Genomic DNA, 27,658 nt, shown 5'->3' on the forward strand with positions numbered 1-27,658 from the left:
TCAAAGGTGAAGGCTTTCTACCTAATTCGGACATGCAGCTGCCAAATCCCCCCGATGATGATCCTGGGTGCTCATCCTCAGTGAGTCAGACAGAGACTAGAAAGGTCAGTGGCACAAATGAAAATGTGACCAGTCAGATTGTTGGGCCCATGCTCCACAAAACTAAGAACCAAGACAGGAAATTCAAAAAAATCAAAATTGCGGCCAAAGCACCAGCACAAGCCAACAAAAAATATCAGATCCCTCGTTATGTCCCCAAAGAACATGATCCTGGCTTCACATCAGATGATCCAGTGGATATCTTCCTCACATTTTATCCCAAGTCCCTCAGAGATGTCACACTGGAAATGTCCAATCTCTACGCTGAACAAAAAGGGAAAACGCTCAACCTGACTGAGGATGAACTTCTTACATTCTACGGTATTCTGTTGATCAGTGGATACAACACAGTCCCAAGGCGGCGTCTTCTCTGGTCAGACGATTGTGATGTCAGACCTTCAAGAAGACACCCAGAGGAGATGCTGAGTATCTGGTTGAGGCAGAGAAGCTGATTGTAAGGTGGAATGACAACAGCGTGGTCACCGTGGTGTCGAACATGGAGAGGGAGTTCACCGAAACTGAGGCGAAGAGATGGAATAAACAGAAGCGGACTATGGACAAGGTCAGACAGCCCAAGTGTATCCAGGACTACAACACACACATGGGAGGAGTGGACCTGCATGACCAGTTTGTCAGCCGCTACAGAGTCAACATCCGGTCCAAGAAGTGGTGGTGGCCATGCTTCAGCTGGGCCCTGAACAGTGCCATGGTGAACAGCTGGTGCTATTACAGGTACACAAGGCTGTATGTTATTTAGTGATATCACAATCGAGTTGGTGATGTTTGACTCGAGGTCATCGCTAGTGCTCTTCGGTCGACAAGAGCAACAGTGATGATATCCAGACCAACATCACAAACTCAAGTGTGATATTGCTTTTACAGAACATTCTACATATGGGGCATGACGTAGAAAGGATGAAACGATGCACATTCATGCATCTATCATGCTTGTTTTGTCATTCATTTAGGTCCTGGAAAAGCGGGGAGAAGGATCTCCTCTCCTTCCAGAGGCTGGTAGCCCAGACCCTCCTCCTGCGCCATGGAACAAAGCCAAGTAGGCAGGGCAGAAGATCTTCAATGGCGGTGGCGATAACTGATGCCACCAGGTTTGATAATTTGAACCACTGGCCCTGCAACACTGGTAGCAGGTACAAGCGATGCAAGAACTGCGGCGGACGCACATCATTTGCGTGTGGAAAGTGTGATGTGCCACTACATGTGGAGTGCTTCAAGAAGTACCACACTGAGTAGAACATGCATGAAAGATGATGGAATGTATGGGAAGAAATATGTTATATATGTATATATGTTTTTAGAGGTTCTAAGAAAAAAATGTTTGTTGAGTTTTTGAGTATAAAAAAATTGAGAATAAAGAAATCAGTTCAAATTGTTTGATGTTTTGAATTTTATACACGGGGAACCTGAGGCTCCACCTTTTTGTTATTATTTATTACTTCTCTATTATTATTATTAGGTGACATTTGACCTAGTGACAAGCTGTGTGACTACTGGCAACAATTGTTGCCAGTCATAAAAATGCTATTTTCTTCAAAAAAAAGTACAAAATGGAAAAAATAAATACATAACATGATTCAGAGGGACTCAACTGATAAAATGATATGCCTTACAACTCTGAAAAAAATCTGGGCACAAACGGGTTAAAATATAATTAAGCTGAAATAGGGCCCCAAACTGCAATGCAGTAACACTTGTGAATAAAGGAGCTAGGTGAAGTAGAACAGTCACACCAACAAAAAGACAATAAAGAGTAATTAAATTAGGTATTAATTACTCATTATTCAGCTCAACCTAACAAAGTTACAGCAGCTTACCTGCTAACTGTGCAAGTGACTCAGTCTTACTTAACAGGTTTAATGCGAAAAGTGTGTGAAGTGATCGAAATTTCAAGAGTCTTCCTTTCCTCTATAAACTGCAATATGAGTCATGAGTATGAGTATAACTGTGGTGTCACTAAACTGATTATGATTTTATTATATTTAGGGGATAAAGTAGGCTGGAAGGATGTGGAACAGCATTTCAGGACCTTCATGACTAGATAGGCTTGTAGCTATCAGCCCTGCTGCTGGGTTAATGCCCTTCCGATCCAGCTCTTCTCATGTAATGACCTTTCTTGTGGCACCTCATCAGCATTCTTGAGACTCTTCTTGGGGGAGACTGCAAACGTGTTTGCGACTGCACATATGGATGTGCCGGATGTGAAAAAGCTGTAGGTGCTCTAGGTCTGTAGATCACATGCTAGTGACAAAGCCATTAGCAAAATCCAAAAATGGAGAAAAAAATCAGTTAAGAGGAATAATCTGTGGCCACAGCCTGAGAAATGTTATTCAAATTCATGTAAATAAATTGTTATTTAGCATATAATTCCTCTACTGTTATGTTCAGTGCCACGTGATATCACAGTGCAGAGCAACTACCTAAACTTTATTCCTAGTGTCAAATCTTCACTGCCTATGACCCTGACTCCTCTGCAAAAGGAAGACCCAAATCAGTCAAAGTTCTTATCTCCCTGGTATGACTGACAAACATGCACCCTAAAGCAGATAATCTGTAAGCTGGACACGAAATGGTGTCTCACTAATTTAGAAGATCTTCATTTTGCCTGGAAAAAGGCAAAAAGATGTTACTCTGTAAAAAAAAAAAAAAAAAAAAAAGACAAAAAAGCCCTACATAAATTCATCACAGAACAGAAACAACATTGGTGAAAGTTACAAATGATCTTCTCTCTGACAGTGGACTCTTCTTCATGTTTCTCCTGCTAAACCTCAGTGCAGCTTTTGATACTGTTGACACAGTGTTATACTTATCACCATTACAGAGATAAGAACATGCTGTTGATAAAAAAGGTACTGCATAAAACTTACATAAAACTGAGGTTGTTGTACTCAGCCCTTACAAATCTTAGAAACTGTCAATTCAATTCTGTTTTATTTATATAGTGCTAAATCACAACAGCAGTCACCTCAAGGTGCTTTATACTGTAAGGTAGAGACCCTACAATAATTCAAACATAATGTTGAACCAGATACTCTGGATGGCGTTAAGAGGGCAACACTTATAGTACTGCTTTCTTGCATGTGTGCAATGTCTCTAAAATCAGACAGATTGGGTCTCAGAGTGATGTTGACAAAACAATTCAAGCATTTTTTACTTTTAGTAACAAAGTCAGTAAGAAGGGAAACTCAACTTCAATTATATATACATTCAATTTTGTGTTTACTAGATTCTTTTTAATTAGAGATACTTGTACTTATTAGAACAGTTTTGTGACTTTGTAATATATTGTATTTTTTAATTTAGTTTAGTTAATTGCTATGTTTACTGTCTTAGAGCCACTGTGACCACATCCTTTTCTCTTGGATTAATAAAGTATTCTGAATGTGAAGGGGTTGACTATTGTATGTCATTATACACTCAACAAAAATATAAACGCAACACTTTTGTTTTTGCTCCCATTCCCCATGGGATGGACGTAGAGACCTAAAATTCATTCCAGATACACAATATAACCATCCCTCCCAAACAGTGGTCACAAATCAGTCCAAATGTGTGGTAGTGGGCACATCTGCTATATTGAGATAATCCATCCCACCTCACAGGTGTGCCACATCAGGTTACTGATCTGACATCATGAGTAGTGCACAGGTGTACCTCAGACTGCCCACAACAAAAGGCCACCCTGGAATTTGCAGTTTTTTACGCTATTGGGGGTCTGGGGACCCAGAACCGGTCAGTATCTGGTGTGACCACCATTTGCCTCATGCAGTGCAACACATCGTCGCATGGAGTCTATCAGATTGTCAATTGTGGCCTGTGGAATGTTGGTCCACTCCACTTCAATGGCTGTGCGAGGTTGTTGGATATTCGTGGGAACTGGTACACGCTGTCGTATACGCCGGTCAAGCACATCCCGAACATGCTCAATGGGTGACATGTCCGGTGAGTATGCTGGCCATGCAAGAACTGGGACATTCTCAGCTGCCATCTGCCCTGAACAATGTGAACCATGATTCATCCGTGAAGCGCACACCTCTCCAACGTGCCAGACGCCATCGAATGTGAGCATTTGCCCACACAAGTCTGTTACGGCGACGAGCTGGAGTCAGGTCAAGACCCCGATGAGGACGACGGGCATGCAGTTGAGCGTCCCTGAGATGGTTTCTGGCAGTTTGTGCAGAAATTGTTCCAGCAGCTGTCTGGGTGGCTGGTCTCAGACGATCTTGGAGGTGAACCTGCTGGATGTGGAGGTCCTGGGCTGGTGTGGTTACACGAGGTCTGCGGTTGTGAGGCCGGTTGGATGTGCTGCCATATTCTCTGAAACGCCTGTGGAGACGGCTTATGGTTGAGAAATGAACATTCAATGCATGGGCATCAGATCTGGTTGACATTCCTGCTGTCAGCATGCCAATTGCACGCTCCCTCATTGCTTGTGGCATCTGTGGCATTTTGCTGTGAGACAAAACTGCACATTCCAGGGTGGCCTTTTGTTGTGGGCAGTCTGAGGTACACCTGTGCACTACTCATGATGTCAGATCAGCATCCTGATGTGGCACACCTGTGAGGTGGGATGGATTATCTCAATATAGCAGATGTGCCCACTACCACACATTTGGACTGATTTGTGACCACTGTTTGGGAGGGATGGTTATATTGTGTATCTGGAATGAATATTAGGTCTCTACGTCCATCCCATGGGGAATGGGAGCAAAAACAAAAGTGTTGCGTTTATATTTTTGTTCAGTGTATATCAGGTCATTCTAAAAAATCCCTGAAAAGCCTTCAGTTGATCCTAAATCCAGCAGCGAGAGTACTGACAGGGACTAGAGAGAGCGCATATTTCTCCGATGTTAGCTTTTCTTCATTGGCTACTTGTTAAATCCATAATTTAAAATTCTTCTCATTACACACAAGGCCCTGAATAATTAGGCATCATCTTGAAGAGTTCATAGTAGATTACCACATGAATAGAGTACTTCTCTCTCTTACAGCAGGCTTACTTGTGGTTCCTAGAGCCCCTCTTCTATGTAATCAGCTCCCAGTCTGGATTCAGGAACAAACAGCATCTTGACTTTAAATATTAGTCTTAAAATTTTCCTTTTTGATAATTTAAAGTAAGGGCTTGATCAAGTGACTCTGAACCCTTAACTTACTTATCATGTAAGAGGCCAAGCCTTCTGGGTGCTTCCCATGATGTATGGAACTCCGTCACTCACCTCTTTTCACTCTCTCTGTGTTCATATGATATTTTGCATTTAATCATTAGTTATTATTAATAACTAATGATTATGATAAAGAGCCTGGGACAGTGGTATAATGCCAATCTCAATGATACCTGGCAACTTGAACAACTACAGCAGAATATGGCTAATGACCTCAGGCGGATTAACAACACTGCACTCCCAGGGAAACTGAAGCTCTGTTGCTTCCAGTTTGGGTTGTTACCCAGACTACCGTGGCCGTTGACAAAGGTCTCACTCAATCATGCCAATCAATTGGAGAGGCTAGTGAGCTCCTACGTTAAGAAGTGGTTCGGACTTCCCAAATGACTCAGCAGTGTTGGGATACTATCATTGCCTATCCCTAGCCTGGTAGAGGAGTTTAAATGTGCAAAAGTGAGGCTTGAGATGTCACTCATGGACTCCCGGGTCTCACCTGTTTCAGAGAACTTTGTGCATATTTTGTTAGTTTCAACTGAAGGGTAAGACCTCTGCTGTAGAAACTTCACTGCATGCCAATGTTCAAGATTTTTTCCCCATTTGCATGCAGATATTGAAGCTAATGTCTACATGGAAATGAGATGTCAGACATCAAATGAGACAGAAATCAGCTATGGCATGAAGTGGCAGACTCGACTCAGAAAAATACATGAATGATGTATTTTATTTGGAAAGTCTTCTGAACAGTTCAAGTCATATTAAAGAACCCTGTAACATAGTCAGTTTTGCATCTCTAATGAATAACTAAATGTTAAACTATCTGCTTGATGTTAACTCATAATGAGTAATTGCATTTCAGAATAAATGTAACACTGACCCCCGCATGAATGCGTCAAAAAGAGTTCGATCACATCATTATATTCTTTATTTACATATTCATGTTGTTGTTTATTATGACAAATATGTTTTTGTGGAATACAGTTTGACAGTTGAACATATTTAAATTCAGAGGTCCTAATTGAGCTGTATGTGATTTTCTGGTGTTTTTACTGAGGTTGAATACTACAAACTTATTTGTTAAAGTAAAGCTTTCTCACAGTTTCCCTGACAAAATGACAGTTATGCTACATGATCAAGATAGCTGCCAATACATTCTTTTAGACTTCATTCATATTTTTATCATCATAAAATATGTGTTACTGTATCCAAAGAGATTAATTAAGAGTTTCTTTCAGCTACAAGCAAATCAGGTTCACAGCTTAATATTTGGCCCTGTTGTATAAGGGCCATTCTGTCATGGTCCTGGGTCTATAACCCAGTGTTTTGTGTTTTTGAATTATTTATAGTTATTTATCCGGTTGTTCAGTGATGACGCGACGAATCCTACTTCCGGGCCTAAAGTAGTCTGCATTTAATATGGCTTTTGGGTTGTTAACATGTTTAATGTTTTGTATTTTCTTCTATTTGATCTCAAAAAGCTCCTAAAACAGTCAGTGATCACTGTTGACTTCCCTCGGCCTTTATTACCGCTAATCATTTATTTAAGCTCAGTTTTTAAAACCTTAGGATGTAACTACAGCCCAGCCCATGCAGCAGTATATGAATGACTAACCTCGTATTGTGGATGGATTATCTCAGTTGTTCTCCTGGCTGAAGTTTGGTCCTTTTACAGCATCCTGCCATGCGATTACATTTGTTCCTGACCACCGAGAACACTCACGTTAACTTTTATCGAGTGGAAAAAAAGTTAGCTTGTTTATATTATGCTAACATAGCTGTGTCGCTAGCGGTCACGTAGCACATCATTATATACCAGCTAGCCCAACTTCAGTAACCCTACAAACGTCACTGCTGTTTCGTTTTCTGTCTTCATTTATGCTGGAAGTGATAGTAGAGCTGTACGATTTAATTTGTTTCCAAACCGCCGCAGTCAGGACGTGTTATATTGTATTTAGATAGAAGCTAGCGAGCTAACTCCCTGCTAACTTCTAACTCCGTTAAATGTCATAAATTCCGTTTTCATGGATGCCTGGACGTCAAACTCAATTGTTACACCTGGTAGAGCAGAACGCTGATCATTTTATTAAAGATGAAAGACTTTAGACAGTTTTTCAACTCTCAGTAATGCCATAGTGATCGTTTGATATATGGACCTGCAGCGGAGTTTAGACCCAGACACGGCTAGTGACGTCAGACTGAACAACCGGATAGTTTCTAGTCTGTTGGGTTCCGTCTCTGTGTCTCCCCTGTGTTCCTTGTGTCATGTCTAGTCAACTTCAGTTTTCATGTCCGTTCTTCCCCGGTTCTCATTCTGTGTCTCATGTTTCCTGTTCTATTTTGACAGTTCCTTGTCTGGTGTGTGCAGCGTGTTCAGTTTTGCTTCTCCCCAGTCTCGTTGTGTGTGATTACTCCCAGCTGTGCTATCGTCCTGTGTCTCATTCCCCCGTTATCTCTCTGTGTATTTAAGCCCTGTGTTTCCCTCTGCCTGTTGTCACGTCGTCCCTCATGTTCCTGTGTGTCTCTCCCATGTTCCTTGTTTCCCCGAGTGGTTACTAGTTAGCTCCTGGCTCCTAGTTTTTCTGTTTATTGTTTTCCTAGCTCCCTAGTTTAGTTTCTTGTTTAGTTTACGTTTTATGTTTGCTATGCTCAGATGTTCACATCCATGTCCAATCCTGCCAGCCACACAATGCAATCTTCACAGAACAATGCGACCACACCATAGACCCAGCAGATTCTGCTCACCTCGAGAGGGAAAGGGATCTCACTCGCTGTGAGCCCAGGAGCTGGCCAATCTCATCAGTTCATACAGACTGTTTTTCTTTGAAGCTCGAAAACTTTGATTTTGTTTCTAAATCTGAAGAAGCAGAAGTTTCTGTTTCTGTTTGTGTTGAACCCAAACTGGGCCCCAAATAAACTGGACTGTGTGTTTCCCAGCTCTCAGAAGCTGTGTTTTCTTTTCCTAGGGTCACCCATTCAAAAACTGTGTATAGTGTTTTGTGCCACTCGGTCGGTACTCTGAGACTGTCTCCACTCTTAGCTGTCCCCAACTGTTCCTTGGGTGGGAACAGCTGGTGTCCAACCGTTACCTGTTCCCCAGGTGAAGGCAGCCGTGACTCAGTCTTCCTCTGCACCTGTATATGTCCCTCGGGTAGAGGCAACTTGGCCTGTTCATGAGTCTGTACTCGTTCCTAGGGTAAGGGCAGCTGGGACCCTGCCTGTCCTTGCACCCGTCCATGCTCCTTGGGTGGGGAGGGCTGGTAATTGGAAGGAAGGTAACAGGTTCTGGCTGTTGTGAGGCCAGCCCCTCACAATAACTTCAGCTGCTGCCGTTAGAGCATCCTGATCAGGCTTTGTAATTTGCTCCAACCCAGCTTCCTTTGCAGTCAGCTGGTGGCTCAGGTGAGCTGTCTCAGTTTTCTGTATCACCAACTGGGAGCTCAGATGAGTCGACCCAGCCTTCACCTGTTTCAGCTGGGAGCTCAGGTAAGCTTATCCAGCCAACTAGATACTCCACATTGCTGTTGATGCCAGTGGAGCCATTTGAACAGACTGCGTACACTGCACAGCCCCAGCCATAGCATCCTGGGCTGGCTGTGTGTCCTGCACAGCTCCACCTCACTCTGTCTCTGCCAGAGGTTTCTACACTGTCTGATTCAGGTCCTGTTTCTGATCTGCTAGAGGTTTCCACACCGTCTGGTCCTGTCCCTGTGTAAGGGGCTGCTAGCCCCGTTATGTAAGGGTATAGAAGTGCACAAGCTGCCTTGAACGACTAGGGGGTAGTGGGATCTGGGTCCGTGACCTCCCCTAGTACAGTTGACCTGGATACTTACTACTGTAAGAATGGTTTTAGCTGTTGCTAGCGCAGAAGGGGGGGGGCTCCAGGGCTCAAACCTGCGAACAACGGCTGCCCGGAGTGCACTACGCTGTCGAGCATTAACTCAGCCTAGCCCCACATACCTGTACCCAACCAGATAACCCAGGTGCCCCTATTCCAAGACAACCTGGTTTGACAGAAACATACTACAGTCACTTTTAAATCACGTGTAACCCTTTTATTTGTTCAACTGACCCTCATGAACCTACACCGTACACCAATGTTAACGGGGCCCTGAAGAACACAAGTAACAGAAAGAAAAACCCCAAAACACTCAAAAAAATAAAGAAATCCAATAAAACAAATAAAACAGGCCGTTATTCCCCAAAGTGGTGAGTTCTCACCCCCCTACCGAAAAAGGGCCCAACCATCACAATTCAGAAAACCAATGAAAGGTTAACACAGAAACTCTCTTATTTAGGATGGTTAACACAGCTTTACTTCTTTAAAGTAAAAGTCTGATCCAGTGTCAGCACCTGCAAATCTGAGGCCATGATCCTCAGCTGGAAAAGTGGGGGAACTCCACTAGATGGGAGAAAAGGATTCTTTTGAATGACACATATCTGGATAACCTAGGCAACTAGAGCAATGTTGGTACATGTTGGTATTGTGAGAGATGGAATGTACGTTATCATCTACCCATTTTCTTAACCATTTAAAATAACATTCATGTGCTTTTTGGGAGGAATCCAGAATAGAAAGGCTCAGGAGATTTAAATCTGAGAGTTTGTCTTTCTTGCTGTGAGGGGACTGTGCATACAACTATAAAGTTCTATACTAAAATACAAAAATGGAGTAGTTGTAATTGTATTAAAAATTTAAAACTTATGGGGCAGTACTTTTTAAATTCATTATTTATCTGAGAACATTAGTTACTTTTATGTCAATAATATAAATTGTAGATTATACAGAAGCAGAACAGAAGACCTTGGTTAATTCACCAAACATATATTATAAACTATTTTGATAATTATTCATTATTCATAATTATTATGCACATCATCTAAAGTGTTTTGTTTTTTGTCTTGTTTTTTTGCAACAAGCAAACATGCTCTGCAACTTGTGTTGCTCTAATGGGGCGCCAGCCACAGAAGCCGTGTGGTTACTGTGTTTCATTGAATAGGAAGTGCATTTAATTACTCTGGATGTATGATTTTTCAGCTGCCACATTTACCAGCTGGTTATCCATTATTCATATGGAACAGAAGAAAGAGACTTTTTGAGTAGGACCATTCAGCTGCTGAGATGTTGTTTGTTTGATTTGATTAATGAAACAATGCAAAGGTTAATTGTGGGGGGGGGGGGGCAAGAACGAGAGGTTGAGATTTTTAAATGAAGTCAGTCCAATTAGGATGAGATATATATAGACACTGGATAGATAGATAGATAGATAGATAGATAGATAGATAGATAGATAGATAGATAGATAGATAGCTCCGTCTTGTCAGGCATTGCTAACATCTGGTCCTATAATGACCCCATGTAGGCCAATTATGGATCTTCGGGTCAACATTATGTCAGCAGCTGTTCTCCACCGTGAACTATGTTTAAAAACAAACATCGCTCACACCTCACAGATGACAGCTTACAGTCCTGCGTAAAGATGAAAGTGACTTCGTACCACGGCAGACCCGCTGCTTTTCAGCATCTCTTTATTGACCACTTTTCACACACGGTTGCTGTACGCATACAGCCGGCTGTAGCTTTTCAGCTCACAGCCCGACACATACCAACACAACAGCATAGATGGCACAGACGTTAAGGCAGCGAGGCGTGATTGCGGGTGCTGCTCAGGTGCGTCCGCCTCCCCTGCAGCGGCGCAGCAGGCCACACCCCGCCACACACATTAAAAAGGTAAAATACATATTTAGGCAGAATTTTGCAAATATATATTTTTCACTTTCTAGCAGCATAGTGCTTTTTTTCCAATTACTTTTTGAAAGTCAGGTCAAGGCTCCAAAAGCCCAAAGGCGATATAAGGTTGGCGGCTCACAACAGTTTATGTTTGCCGGATCATTTTAGTTCGGCTGGGTGTCTTTCCTTTTGTTATATTTCTTTAAGAGTTCAAATTTATGTGTTAATTACATAAATTAAATGTAATTTTCTCTGTAGCACTTCATGGATTTTATAAGCAACAAACCTTAGTTGCTCTGTGGATTTTTTTTAAAAGCAGTTAAAAACTTTTCTGTTCAAACAAGCCTTTTGTTGATCTACATATTTTATATTCTTTACATTATTTACATTTGATCTTTTAAATTGTGTATAATTCCTATTGATTATATTGTTTATTTTAATATTTGTGTACAGCGCTTTGTGACTGTCTGTCTGTGAAAAGCACTTAATAAATAAACTTTACTTATTCACACAAAGCATAAAGGTAAAAAAAAACAATGTATACAGTGTTATCTTCATTTTAGATTTCAAAAAGTATTTTCGGCTCCCAGTGTTTTCTTTTGCGTGGAAACCGAGTCCAAGTGGCTCTTTGGGTGTTAAAGGTTGCTGACCCGTGGACTAAACCAAGTAGTGAATGTTCCCTTGCATGAAAGACTGAGAGGAATCGTTACTCACTCTGACCACTCAGTCACGTAGCAAAACATGAGACGGCGAGCGTGATAGGGCAGCCAGCAGACCACAAAGGCTATTACCACAGCTCCTGAACACAAGGAAGAGGGGAAGTGTTAGACACCAGTAACTAGGCAAACAGACACAGAAAAACAGAAAATTGATTTGTTAATGGAAAATACTCATTTGCACACTGTGCAGGATGTTGACACAAGTAATTAGGAATCAGGCTTAAACAAATGCTTTGATTGTTGATTTATACCAAGGACATCAGAACAAAGAAACCAGTGAATTTTTGATTTAAAAGATCAACAGAACAGTATTGTGACAGTGTCAATAAATTTCCTGTACACATCACTGAAATTATTTTTCAGTTGAATTTTTGAAATCAAAAACCACATGGATTGAATCCAGTATCTCCTGTCATAATTTGTTAACAACCAGATGATTTATTTTGTAATAAAAGAGAGACCTTTTTTATGGATATTGGAAATTCCCTGTACTGATTATTTATCATGTTCATGATGACGCACTATGTCAACCAGCTGGCAAATATTTCAGTTTCACTTAAAACTCAGAGTAGATAATGCTGTAGGAGTCTTTCTGATCCAAAAGGGACTCGTACACTGTCAAAAATATTCAGGTAGAATATTCATTTTTAATAACTGGACAGGATCATAAATGTTCTGCTCAAACCAACACAGAGAGACTGAGACAATAAACACTATTATCAGCACTATGTGCTTAATTTATTTGATTAATTTACCCCTTTTTCCTGCAGATCTTTGCAGCTCGACCAGTCTGTTTCTGTTTTTATGGAACCTCCGTAATTGCTATAGTAATTACTATACTACCGAAGTATAGTATTTGAGTAGCCCTTAGCTCATGCAAATGTTTAACTTATGTGGACCTTGTGGTTAAGTTTGTATAATTCAATACTTGAAAAATGTATGTAAAAGTCAGACAGAACAAAAGAACCATTAATATTAGGTATATTTAAATTAGTTGTACATCATCAGTTGCATTATATATGACTAAAATCCATGTAAGAAAATTGATGAAATAAACTCAATAAATAGCCTTCAGAGACTGAGAGAATGATACAAACATTTATTGATAAAAGTTGAGCAAGGGAATTTACATATAGAAAAAAAGTGCAATGAACCCCAAGATTACTACTTTGCTGGATTCCATCCAACAGATTACATAAATACCCTCAGAACTCATCACCACACAAGGGTATTTGATTTGGAGTAACACAGGAGGGAAGAAAGACTCCTAGTTCAGTATTCTTTGGTCACTGGATACAGCATACTGGGGACCACTGTATTTGACCATATGGAAAAACTGCTTTGACGACCTCTTAAATCTTGCAAAATGCTGTCAGTGTCAGTGTCACATAAACTCCTTTTTTCCAAAAGAGTAAAGTACCTAGAGTAGTAGTAAAGAGAGTTGACAGTTTGTCTTGCAACCGGAAGATTGCCGGTTCGAGCCCCGGCTCGGACAGTCTCGGTCGTTGTGTCTTTGGGCAAGACACTTTACCTACCGCCTACTGGTGATGGCCAGAGGGGCCGATGGTGCGATATGGCAGCCTCACTTCTGTCAGTCTGCCCCAGAGCAGCTGTGGCTACAACTGTAGCTTGCCTCCACCAGTGTGTGAATGTGAGAGTGAACGAATAGTGGAACTGTACAGCGCTTTGAGGGCCCAAAAAGCGCTATATATATGATCGGAAGGTCGGCGGTTCGAATCCACTTAACGGCTACCCTGAGGTACCCCTGAGCAAGGTACCGTCCCTACACACTGCTCCCCGGGCGCCTGCTTAGTGGGCTGCCCACTGCTTCACTGAGTGAATGGGTCAAATGCAGAGAAAAACAAGTAATTTCCCCATGGGGATCAATAAAGTATCCATTATTATTATTATTATTATAATAAATGCAATCCATTATTACCTAGATATGGCTGACGATTAAAGTTGAAAGCATAAATGTGAAACTCGCATTGGATCTCAGCTATAGCTAGGCATTATCCCCAAATAGCAGATTACTGTATACCTAACATGTAAGTTCACATCTCAGACAACCTCACCTGGACCACCAACACCACCTCCATCACCAAAAAGGCCCAGCAGCGCCTCCACTTCCTGAGATGTCTGAAGCGGGCCAACCTCTCTCCTCCCAACATCACTATGTTCTACAGAGGGACAATAGAGAGTGTTCTGACCAGCTGCATCTCCGTGTGGTTTGGAAACTGCAATGTTGATGATCTCAGCAAACTACAACGGATTGTTAAAGCAGCTACCAAGATCATTGGAACATCTCTCCCTCTGCTACAGTCATCTTTCAAATCGCTGCATCAGTAAGGCCTCAGGTATCGTGCTCGACCCGTCACACCCCTCACATGGACTCTTTTCTCTCCTCTCATCAGGCAGACGCTACCGCAGCATCGGGGCCAGATCCATCAGACTCCTGAACTCACTACCAGCCCTCCCTCCCCCCCCCCCCCCCCCCCCCCACCACACACACCCACACAATCTGTTAACTGACTTTTTTTGCACTTTGCACACCACTACCTCTGTAAGACACGCTACTCTATGTGTAGCATCCCTGGCTGAATGATGGTCTCTTATACTGATGCTTCACAGAGGTTTTATTGGAAAAGTTTTTATTGAAACATTCAGTGAAGACACCGTAAGAGCTAGGAGCAAAACAAAACCAGCAATACTAATACCATAACATCAAAGGAAACAAATTTCTCCTGCTCACATATAGCATTTACATCAAATTTACATCACTCAATTCATTATATCACCTCACTAACTTACAACTACACATAAAGGTCAAGGTCAAGGTTAACAACATAAACTCTATTAAACGACATTTTGATTGCATGTAACTTATTCCGTTAAAGGAAACATTAACAAACCTTGTGCCACTGTCAGCCAGGTACTAATTGGCAAAGTAAACGTACATATTTTTCACTTTAAGGCACACTATTTACCATATCCTAAAAGAAACGTTACTAACAGCCCTTTAGCGGTTTTGTGCCAGTTTCCTGTTTCAAAATAAAAGCACGGATTTCAAAAATAAAACCAAAGTGCCTTTCAAACAAATGTAAAAAATATTTACCAAATTTAAAGGTCATTTACACTATGGGCAATTTATGCTGCCCTATGAACAATCTTATTCACTCTGGGTTGAACTGGGTTTACAAGCTGCTACACTGGTCACTTTAAACCACACCAACTGTAAATTCTAATTGTAACTCTCAAGCGGATATTTATTTATTTTCTTCTCATTTTTATATCTATTTATTAGCTTGCTTTGCACTGATGAAACCAGAGCCTCATCATCTCATCTCTCTGTATGCTGGACTGGATATAGCAGAGATGACAATAAAGTTTACTTTAACTTTGACTTAATGAATGAATGAATGAATGATTGTCTGTGAAGGTTCTCAGTCATCCAGGTCATCGTAGTCAAAGGAGCTTGCAAAGAAAAGCGTCTGGACTTCTTTAAGTTGCTTGAAGACGTTTCACCTCTCATCCGAGAAGCTTCTTCAGTTCTAAGGTCAAATGGTGGAGAGTCCCAGATATAAACCTAGTGGGAGTGACCCCCCACAGAGGGACAAAAGGACCCCCTGATGATCCTCTAATCGCCTGAGCCAAGGTGGGAAACTGGGCGTGGGTCCCAATCAGCCAGAGTTTCGGGTGTGTTCATTGTAAAACCTGGCCCCACCTTATCATGCGAATTCCTGAGGTCAGATGGCCCAGGATGTGAGTGGGCGTTAAGGCGTCTGGGAAGGGATCTCAAAACTGGATTATAGATGGCAGAGAGTTGGTGTCGTAAACCCCCGCCTCTGTTCAAAGATGGTCGCTCACAGTGGACATAGATGGCTTCTTTCACTCCTCTTTCAAACCATCTGTCCTCTCTGTCCAAAATGTGAACATTGGCATCCTCGAAAGAGTGTCCTTTATCCTTAAGATGCAGATGGACTGCTGAGTCTTGTCCTGTGGAGGTGGCTCTTCTGTGTTGTGCCATGCGCTTGTGAAGTGGCTGTTTGGTCTCTCCAATGTAGAGGTCTGAGCATTCCTCGCTGCACTGTACAGCATACACCACATTGTTAAGTTTGTGTTTTGGCGTTTTGTCTTTCGGGTGAACCAGTTTCTGTCTGAGCGTGTTGCTGGGTCTGAAATACACTGGGATGTCATGCTTGGAGAAAACTCTCCTGAGTTTCTCTGATACGCCGGCTACATAGGGGATGACAATGTTGTTGCGTCTGTCCTCCCTCGCTGGTGTCTGATCTTCTTTTCTGTGCCTCTTTGCTGACTTTAAGAACGCCCATTTAGGATAGCCGCACGTTTTGAGTGCTTCCTTTACATGTGTGTGTTCCTTCTTTTTCCCTTCAGGCTTAGAGGGAACATGTTCTGCCCGGTGGTGTAGGGTCCTAATTACTCCAAGTTTGTGTTCCAAAGGGTGATGGGAGTCAAAGAGGAGGTACTGGTCCGTGTGTGTGGGCTTCCGGTAAACTTCGATGTTGAGTTTGCCGTTCTCTTCAATGTGCACAGCGCAGTCCAGGAATGAATGATTGTTTTTACTTTTACTGTAAAGATCAGTGAAAGTGTAAGTTTCTTGAAAAGTATAGACATGTGTGTACTTAGTGATGAAACATTAATGTAACATTAAATGTGTGAAGATTGTTATTTTGGTCTTCGGGTCAGGCCATTTTGAAGTTGTAGAGCTTGTTAGCGTTGTGTTATGGTAAGCTGTCAACAGGTTTTGGACCCATTGTGCAGGACTCAGGAAATGGGCAAAGTGAAAACACCTGGGAAGCACAGCTGAACAGCTATTCCACAGTCACCTACTCCACAGGTGAGGGCAGCCATGGCCAAGTCCTCCTCTGCACCGGAATCTGTTCCTTGAGTGGAGGCAACTGGTATCTGGCCTGTTCCTGCGCCTGTCCCTGTTTCTAGGGTGGGGACAGCTGACACTCAGCCTGTCATTGCACCCACTGGGAGGGGGTGGCTGGTGTTCGGCAAGCACCAGCACTGTATCCATTCCCATGAGGAAAATGGCCAGCACTTCACAGTAGCCTTAGCTGTGGAGTTGTGTGCAGGGGGTGTGATCTGCACAACTTTAGCCAACTCCGCCTCCACCTGTCTCAGCTGGGAGCTCAGCTGAGCAGTCTCATTGTTCTGTCTCTGCTGAGAGCTTGAGCGAGCCGACCCAGCCGCCTGCGTCATCTGCTGGGAACTCAGGCAAGCTTATCCAGCCAGATATGATCTCCACATCTCCACATCACCATCTGGTTCTGCTCCAACAGAGCTCTCCGCACCGTCTGGTTCTCATCCTGTTCCACTAGAGGTTTCTGTGCAGTCTGGTCCAGCCATGTTTCCACCAGAGGTCGTTGCGCTGTCTGGTCTGCACACCTGCCAGATCACATCCTGCGCGGAATGCATGTCCACATCCTGCTCAGCCACAGCCTGCACGTACTCCTTCTCCTCCTCGGCCATCAACCAACCACACCATCACAGGCCACCTTCCAGGCCACCTGAAGTTTTATTTGGCGCCGCCATCGTCCTCCAGATCTGTGGGCTAAGGAGCCTCACCATCAAGGACAAACCCCAGACCTGCCCTGGAGTTGCCGCCGCTTCCCATGTGATCGGCCTCCTGAATCATCTCATCGCTGCTGCTTCTTATAAGGCTTTTATATTTTTAAAATGTTTTAATGCTTTGTATCTTGTTCTATTTAATCTCAACAAGCCCCTTAAACAGTCTGTGATCACTGATGGCCTCTCAGTTTTTATTACCACTAATCATTTTAAAGTTTAGTTTAGATTGCATTTGTCCCTGACCATCGGGAACCGTTAACATTAACTTTTATCGAGTGGAAAAAAGTTAGCGTTCATCCTCCAGCTTCACTGTTTATATTATGCTAACATAGCTATGTCGCTAGTGATCACGTAGCACATTGTTATATACCAGCTAGCCAAACTTCAGTAACCCTATGAATGCCACTGCTGATTAGTTCTGTTTTCATTTATGTCGGAAGTGATAGCAGAGCTGTAAGTTTTAAATGTTTCAGAAATCCCTCAGTCTGAACATGGTATATTATATTTAGATGGAAACTAGCAAGCTAACTCCCTGCTAACTTCCAATTCCATTAAATTGAATAAAATCTGTTTTCATGGATGCCTGGATGTTAAACTTAATTATTACACCCGGTAGAGCAGCCACACTGATCATTTTATTACAGTTGAAAGAATTTAGACAGTTTTTCAACTCTCAGTGATGCTGCAGTGATTGTTTTACTTAGGGACCTGCAGCAGAGTTTGGGCCCAGACACAGCTAATGTCGTCAGACTTAAAGACCTGATAGTTATAACTTGGTATTTTAAAGATTGGTGGTTCAATTCCTGGCTCCTCCAGTCCGCATGCCAAGCATGCAAGACACTGAACCCCAAGTTACTTTCTGATACATTCATCAGAGTGTGACTGTTAGAAGGAAGGCACTAACGTATAGAAAAAGTGCTTGTGTGAATAAAGCACTTTGAGTGCTCAAGTAGACTGAAGTGCTTTATAAGAACCAGTCCATTTACTTGTGTGACACAGACTTGACATCAGGCTGAACTCATTGATTTCACCACAAAACATTTTTATTCAGATTTCATTGTTTTGGAGTAACCTGTAAGAATGAATAGTTAGTGATAGAGCAAAGTTTGTGATCTCCCTAGGTTAATTATCTATTACCTCAAAATCCCAGTGTGGCTGAATAATTGGTGGCAGTTGCTGCTGATAATGCCTACTGTTGTCATTTATGTCTGCTGGTTTCCTAGCAGCTTCTTAAAGATCCCCGCTGTCATATCCAGAATGCAACATAACGCATGTAGTTAAAGAAACCTCTCTAAACAGTGTTTATTGTTCTCTGTTATTTCCTATCACTGCATGATAGGCAGGCAGCAGAACATAGACCCCAAAGATATTCAAGTGCTGATTTTTATGTCTGTGAGTAGAGATTATTACTGGGTCAAACATACATTTACTCTTTTATATCTCTGGGTATGAGATTCTGTCTACAGCAGGTGATTGATAGTCCTTTGTTTTCCATCCTTTTGTGCCCTGTTAAGAAATACTTGTCTCACAATATCCCACAAAGTTGGCAACACTTAACATTGATATTTTTGTTGTTGATTCCTCAGTGGGTGTAATAACATCCGCTGTTTGTTGAGACAAGCCTCAACAGGGCAATTTCCTGTCTTTCCATAACCTTAAGTACATAAACAAACTGAAGAAGTAAAAACAGTGTGCATTTGTGTGTGCATGAGTTGTTGTCCCCACAACATAAACAATACCTTACCACATTAGTTATGGTTGTGTTCTAAATTAGTCTCCAGAAAATGAATTTAAATTAATGTAACGTCCTGCTATCATGCATACATGAACATGTTTATTTATGCGTGTTTGCATTACACCCATATAGTCAATCAATAAGTCAGAGGCAGATCTTTTTTCTCTGTAGTCTCTAGCACAAAGACAACGTAGTCCTCAGCATTCTGCTCATTACTATTTGTCACTGTCAATACGTCTGTTCAGCAATTCTGAAATCATGGTACCTTCCTCGGTCATGGCCTTTTTATTCATATTGCTAAGTAGAACTTAACCATAGCACTATGGTGAAGAGTAAGCTCAAATATTTGGAGCCGTACTTGTCTAATAAGGTCGTCTGCAACCTTCCACCCCCACCCCCAACTCTGGCTCACCAATCCCTGGGGCCCAATGTGTAAATTCCTAACTACCACTGTACAAATACACAAACAAAAGAAAAGTGTACTCACTCTTTTGGACAGATTTATCTGAGTGTCGATAAAATTTAGTACCCACTAAATTATCTGGAGGGGCATTTGTGAATAATTCATTGTACATTATAAATAGAGGTAGGCATGTTGGTAAACATAAAATACATTTATGATTTTATATATATATAAAAAACCCATAACCTGTGAAACAGTTCTGGTGTGTGTAAAAGTCTTTCTCATCTTATCCCTACCTTTTTGGACTTCACTTGAAAGCATGTTTCCCTTATAAATAAAAAGTTATGTTGTTTTTATAATTATATAAGGTTAATGTCATGGTCCTGGGTCGGTGACCCAGCATTTTGAGTTTATTGTTATTATTTTCTAGTTTCTTCTGCTTTTATATTAGTTCTTAGGGTTTGGTTCTGGTGTTCAGTGCTTTATTATCCCTACCTGGCTGTAGCTCAGGTGGCAGAGCAGGTCAGCCACTAATCAGAAGGTCGGTGGTTCAATCCCAGGCTGCATCCTGGCTGCATGCCAAATATCCTTGGGCAAGATACTAACCCTGTGTTTGCCTACTGGTGGTGGTCAGAGGGCCCGGTGGCGCCTGTGTCCGGCAGCCTCGCCTCTGTCAGTGCGCCCCAGGGCAGCTGTGGCTACAATGTAGCTTGCTATCGCCAGTGTGTGAATGTGTGTGTGAATGGGGTCCTATGGACTAGAAAAGCGCTATACAAATGCAGGCCATTTACCTGTGTCTTCCCCTTGTGCTCTGTTCGTTTGTGTTGTAAAACAGTCTGTGAGTTTCCCGTTTTACTTTGAAGGTTTGTGTCTCGTCGTGTCTAATTAGGTTCAGCTGTGTTCCCCTCTGGTGTGTCATTCCCTCATTTCCTTGTGTGTATTTATAGTGTGTGTGTCTGCCTGTGCTCCTCGTGGGTTCGTCTGTGTTAATCAGTGTTTCTCCGCGTCTCTCTGCCCTGCTTTCTCCGTATCATCCCGTGTCCTTAGGTTTGTTTATTAGTTTTTCCCAGTTTAGGTTTACGTTTGGTTCAGCCCTCGCTTTTGTTATGTATTATGCACTGTAAATAAACTCACTCACATCATTGCCGCTGTCTGCTACTTGGATCCTCCTTCTCATCACCACAAGACTGCTGCCCCAGCCGTGAAAGTTAACTTATGAAACTTATAAGTATTCATGAATACTTCCTCACTGTGTTTATGTACTTGTAAGCTTGAGCTGATCAACCTGTAAAGTCAAAGAATATGACCGTTAGAGCTTGTTCCGGTCAGTGATAGGTACATCCTTCCTGTCCCCTTGGTATTTTCCCAACACGTTCTCATCCCAAAGCGTAACATATTATGCCATGTGAGAAATCGTCGGTATGTTACGTTTTTGGCCACCCAACACGTCTCTATGTTACATGTTTGGAAACGTCAGGAAACATGAGAACCATTTGGAATGAATCTACATGTACATTTCGTTTTACTTTATCATCATTAATTACTTTGGAAAACACTATCTAATATGATCAAGTCTGTGGTTAAGATTAGGGTTAGGGCTGGAATACACTGCTGGAACAAATGTTACCGCCGGGAGCGTCATTCTATTGGATTCTATCCACAATCCAGCGCATATCATAGGGAAGCAGAAGGTTACCTTTCGCGTTCCTATGGGACGCCTCGGGATGTGACAAATCGTTGCTATGTTACGCGTCGGATTGAGAATGGTCTGAGTTTTATTTTATTTTATTATTATTTTTTTTACATTTTATTCTTTGTTTATGTGAATAGGTCTCTTTATTTTATTCCATCTATGCCTTTAAAATGAAGTGAGAGCTACAGCCTTCCTCATAGTGCTCTGGCCGAGCCCATTAGATTTGCAGATGTTTAGATTTGGTTCTTGTTTTCCGACAAATGATCAATTTCTGGAAAACCTCGATTTCAGGCTGGTGAATTGTTATTAACTTGAGTGAGCCATGTTTTGTTCTGCTACTGTGCTAAGTACACACACACACACACACACACACACACACACACACACACACACACACACACACACAGGCGTAGAGTGATATCTGATTAACATATGAGAGAAGGCAGTATGACCATAAAGAACTGAAAATTGCAGTAGAGTGTCACTCTATACTGAAATAGAATGAGTTGGGGGAGTATTTGCTCTGTATGGCTGTTTATCCTGCATTAAAATTAGAACAACACTTGCAAGACCCCTACAATTCTAAAAGCTTCAAAATGTAAAGCTATATATATGTATATATTTCAAAAAGCATTGTAAATTGTAGGTTGTTAGATGTTAAATACATAAATGTGAGCATTAAAAAAGCCAATTACAGCTAAACCAAACAAACCAAATTTATTTGAAGAAAAATAAGATCAAAAATTGAAATTCAAGTACTGAACAAGTCTCTGACCACCAATATTAATAATGACCCAATTCAAAGTTCTACCAAAAGCAAGCACAGATAATGTACTGGCAATGCTGGGAAGGCAACTGAAATCTTCTGGGTGATGGGTGATAAAGGCAGAAACATCAGTGACAAAACCCTGGGGGCAGATTTCATGAATCTTTACTAGATTTGTGTTTTTTGTAGTAAAAGCTTTTTTTGAATTGTCAATGATGAAACAAAGACAGGTTATGTTTTGACTGGGTTCAGAATTTGGACCTATTCAACTGTAATTATCGCACACACATATGAAGAATAATTCTAATTAAGTAAAGGACATGGAGTGGGAGTAAAAGGAAGGGAGGGACTGGTCTGTTCTCATAACCCAAGACCACATTATATGTGAGACATATTACAACTAAGATTTGCCTGTCTCTGTATGATAATGATAGCACTCTAAGTCAGAACAGTACGAGAAATCATTACAAAATGTATTTTTTCTGTATTTAATTTGCCTGACATTATCCAGCTAATTGGATTGTCACTAAAGTGCGACATTACTTTGAGTACAGCAGGACAGATCACAGCAACTACTGCTATAATTGGGAATATTAGAAAAAATGGAACCCATTTGAATACAACGTTCCCCCTTGATCCAGTTAAGTTTGAAAGTCATTCTGTGATTTGACAAATGGTTCCGAAGAATGAAAATTGAATTATTATAGAAAGACATTATATGTTTTATTACACAGTGAATTTTTCATGAAATGCCAGAGATCAGGTATCATGTGTCGTTTCATCAAACAGGGGACGAAAGATATTTTCAATGACTCTCAAATAAATGGAAATATATATTCCAGGGTTTTTTGCCAGTGTCATACGAGCCAGGTATTACAGTTTTTTACAGCCGCTAGGACACATTTCACAATACTTAGGTCACTTTTGCAAAACTCTTCACACAATTCTCCTAACTGACCTTCAGCTTGGCAAAGCAGTTCATTTCACATTCAAAATGCACTACAACTACCAAAGCACTTTATTCAGGTCTCAAATAAACTCATTCTTCCAGAACACTAGCAAAGGTTGACAGCCGACAAACACACTTTGTCACCCACAAAACAATGACCTAAAAAACACTAACAACATGTAGCATTACACAGTGTTTTCTTGTGTAAAACAAGGACACATCTCTGTTTATAATTTCAATATATGTTACTGGAATGAATCAGACATCATGCAGAATTCGTTAATATTTGTTTATGTATTTTTTTTTTTTGCACTAAGTAATCCCAAAATACAAGAATTTGTATACACACCATCCACTGATACACATACAATAGTAACTGCATTTTTAGATTTAAAATATGTTTCAATAAAATATTGCTGTTTAATTTTGCTGTCTTTTTAAGTTTTGCATTGTGTTATTGTTTTGGCCATAAGTTTAACAGTTTTGAAAACAGTATGTAAGCACATGCAAAATGTCCTGTACGTACAAAGATTTTTGGCAGTTGTTGTGTCTGAGTGAGAAAATAATTCATGAAATTTGAGAGATGTAGTCATTAAATGCATTTTGTGCCAAAACAATGATAACTGGTCCTCAGTTTAGCCCACATAGACCTCTGTTGTGCTCACTGTGTGAGGAGTTTTGCAAAAGTGACCTAAGTATTGAGAAATGTGTCCTAGCGTCTGTAAAAAACTGTAAGTGAACCAGGCCCAGTCAGTTAAACCACTGCACCCTTCCTGAGCTACGGGTAGAGGAGGTAGAGCAGGTCATCTGCCAATTGCAAAGTTGGTCGTTTGATCCCTAGCTACTCCAGTCTGCATGCCAAATATCCTTATGCAAGATACTAACCCCACGTTGCTCTCTGATGCATTCATCAGAGTATAAATATGGGTGAATGATAGAAAGTAATGACATAGAAAAAAAAGCATAGAAAAAAGTGCTTGTATGACTGAGGCAAGTTGTGTAAACTGCTCTGAGTGCTAAGACAGAGTAGAAAACTGCCATGTAAGAACCAGTTCTTTTAGAAAATGTGTGTATGAAGTAGCTGGCTATGGTAGTTGAATATGACTCCTATCAGGAAAAATGCTTCTGGAAATTCTGCTGTTTCTTTTAATGGGTGAAATCAAAATATCCTTTTTTTTTTTTTTTTTACAATTTCTCTGAGCAGTGTATGGTCTGACCTTGGGGAGAATTTCTTGGGACTGCCACTCCTGGGAAGATTAGCAACTTCCATTTGTGAATAATCTTTCTCATTGTAGAATGAGAGACTTGAAATTATTTGGAAAGAAGCTTCAAACCATTCCCAGATTGATGGGTGGCAAAGACCTGAATGCTTCAGAACAGCAAACTGCAAAAACTTCTGCTTTATATTTACAGATGATCAGTTAATCAAGTGCACCTGATTAGCAGTACCTGGTTGCTAGTTACCCTTGTAATTTCTATGGAAGCAATAAAGTCTACTTAGTTTTTCACACAGTGCTTCTTTGCTTCGGCTTGTGTGTGCCCAATTGCTGAGGATTTTATTTTTAATTATGTCCGGATGTGTAAAGCTTTAATAAAGAAAGAAGGTGTACTTTTTTTTTTTCATACAGCTGCATTTTATTGACCACAACTATTGACAACATGGTAAATAATTATCAGAAGAACAATTGTTACCACACAGAAATTACATTTTTGGACTAGAGCTGTAAAGGGTGGATTATCTCAAAATATTACAGATAGGCCACTTCAGAATCTGGACTCTAATAAAAAATTTTAACAGTTTTTCATTTTGCCTCTGGCCTCTGGCCAGGAGAAGACAGCAACATTTCTGGAAGATGCTTTTTTATCAGAGCTTAAACCTGCATTTGTGGATGGCACAGAGAGCTGTGTTCATAAACAGTGTTTTCTAGAAGTCTGACCCCATGTAATGATTTACATGCCAGAATCGTGCTGCATGAGGGCCCAACTATAACAGGCATCCAGTATTTATTTTCAGACTTGTCCCTTGCACGTAGAGATGTGACATTCATAGTTTTCTTGAGGAACATTATTCTGAAATGGATTCATAATCTGTAGGTGCGTTTTTTTTTTTTTGTAGATTGGTGAACGGCTGCCTATTTTTCTTGGAGAAACTCTGAGATGTCCTTTTTATACCTGATCGTGTTGCCAATTAACCTAATTAGGAGCAAAATCTGATTCCAGCGGTTTTTATCAAACTCAAAATATGGCAACAGTTTTTATGATTATGCTTAAACATTTGGGGGTTTTTTTGTTGTATTTTGAATAGAATATGGGTTTAAGATAACCACTGCATCCTGTTTTTATTTACATTTACATGTCCTCTCACCACTACTGTTCTCCCTCTACACTAACGACTGCATCTCCAAGAACTCGGCTGTCAAACTCCTAAAGTTTGCAGATGACACCACTGTCATTGGCCTCATTCAAGATGGTGATGAGTCTGCATACCGGCAGGAAGTTGAGCGGCTGGTACTCTGGTGCAGTCAGCACAATCTGGAGCTGAACACTCTTAAGACTGTAGAGATGACAGTGGACTTCAGGAGACATCCCTCAACTCTGCTCCCCCTCACCATATCAGACAGCCCTGTGTCAACTGTGAAGACCTTGAAGTTCCTGGGTACAACCATCTCCCAGGATCTGAAGTGGGAGACCAACATCAACTCCATCCTCAAAAAGACCCAGCAGAGGATGTACTTCCTGAGACAACTGGGGAAGTACAGTCTTCCACAGGAGCTGCTGATCCAGTTCTACACTGCGGTCATTGAGTCTGTCCTGTGCTCCTCCATCACAGTCTGGTATGGAGCAGCCACTAAACAGGATAGGAGCAGACTGCAGCGGACTGCACGGGCAGCAGAAAGGATCATCGGCATGCCCCTGCCCTCCATCCAGGATCTGTACCTCTCAAGAACCAGGAAACGGGCAGGGAAAATCATCACAGACCCCTCACACCCTGGACACAGACTTTTTGATCTGCTGCCCTCTGGCAGACGGTACAGAAGCCTGCAGACCAGGACCACCCGACACAGGAACAGTTTCTTTCCCCTCGCCATCTCCCTTCTTAACAGTTGACCTGTCACACTGCTCCCACTGCCAGACTGCAGCTGCACCTTATGTACATTTTGTAGTATTCATTCCACCTCATTCATTTCTGTATTATATGTATATAAGTTTAGATTCGTTATTTATAGTTGGTTTACACAGCTTTGTGTATGTATGTGTAATGTGTATATATAGACACGTGTGTGTGTGTGTGTGTGTGTGTGTGTGTTTGTGTGTGTGTGTGTGTGTTTTACATTGCTGTGCTTGAGAGCCACCATCTACCGGAACCAAATTCCCTGTATGTGTCTGCACATATACTTGGCCAATAAACACGATTCTGATTCTGATTTTACAGTGTCCCAACTTTTTCACAAGTTTTGTCACTGTGGGAAAAAAAGTTAAATGTAGTAATGCTGCATTGAATCAGTTAAGGCTTCTCTCAGCTGTGAATCTCAAAAGCTTTGTACACATCAGTGGAATTGCTTGTGCCAAAAGTAAAATGACTGCAGACAACAATACAAATAACCATTAGTTTTAAATATAGATATAAATTAAACTTTACTAGATTATTTGACAGGCTAGTGGTGGGTAAGTGATGCACTCCCTTAATTTTAAGTTTAACTAATCATTTTTAAATATATTTGGTTGTTCTAAGACAGTATTAAATGGAAATAATCCATTCTCTGTTTTACTTTATGATGGGGAAAGAAAAGGGGCAGTTAAGCGAAACTGAAGGCTAATGAAAATAAGTTAACAAACATTTGTAGCTTTTGTCTAACAAAAAAGTTGCTCATGCTTAGGACCAGTCTTGTGTACAGCCAAGATCACCCTGAAATAACATCATTAGATTGCATGTAGTTTGCTGTGAGACTGTCACTGTTGAAGTTTAGCATTTTGTAATGATGAAAATCGAGGAAATTTTAACAGCAGGAATCCACCGGGAAATTTTAGGTGTAGGTGTAGTCATAAAAAGATGTTGGAAGACATGTTTAAAAGGGTTGTTTCTTCGGGTCTCCGATGATGACTATTTGCAGCTCATAATTTATCCACATTTGATTAAAAGGATATGTCTAAGGATAAGCCTCCTTTGAATCATTTGCAGGGCTGGAGTGATGGGTGTGTGGATCACTGATAGACTGATGAAGCTGCTGAGTTAATGCAGGTGGATATCGATAAAGTGCACATGCTTGCGTGCATGGAAGCTTAGTGAGTTTTATGCCTCTCATAGTGGGTGATGGAGTGTACCCAAGCACAAAAGGTTGAGGACAGCTTAACAGGCTATTAATATCCTCCAAAGCTTGAAGTCTGTTAACACCAGCATCTAAAATCCAAGGCTATATCACAACATTTTGTGAACATTTCTCATTTATTTAAAAAATGGTGGTCTTCATAGTGATAACCTTGTCATATAAGTAAATCTCTATCATTTAATTTTCAAGCTGAACATTGGCTATGATAAAAGAACACCACTGCATTAAAAACCTCTGCAAATGGTGTCAAATAAATCCTGGTAATTTGTAATTCAATCTTTTTTTTTTTTTTAAATCAGGGAGTGAACCATGTGTCACGGTGGGTGAGGAGAGCCGTGTGAAAATAATAAATGAGGATCCAATCGCAGGCAGTAGTGGAGAAGTGAAGGTGGTTTATTGAACACGAAATAAATATGGACAAACAGCAAATGGAGCACGAACTAAACTAGACTGGAAACAACTAAAC

At 41.1% G+C, this 27,658-nt stretch overlaps 1 protein-coding gene across 1 annotated transcript in view; it reads right to left on the reverse strand.

Moving 5' to 3' along the window:
* Positions 1-27,658, reverse strand: part of ntsr1 (neurotensin receptor 1 (high affinity)) — an 87,138-nt gene that overhangs the window by 19,920 nt on the left and 39,560 nt on the right. Inside the window, exon 3 of the mRNA XM_076878393.1 lies at positions 11,716-11,800. Coding sequence (XP_076734508.1) covers positions 11,716-11,800 — 85 coding nt within the window. The remainder of the gene's footprint in view (positions 1-11,715; positions 11,801-27,658) is intronic.

This window comes from Maylandia zebra, linkage group LG20 (genome assembly GCF_041146795.1).
Source record: "Maylandia zebra isolate NMK-2024a linkage group LG20, Mzebra_GT3a, whole genome shotgun sequence".
Lineage (NCBI taxonomy): Eukaryota > Metazoa > Chordata > Actinopteri > Cichliformes > Cichlidae > Maylandia > Maylandia zebra.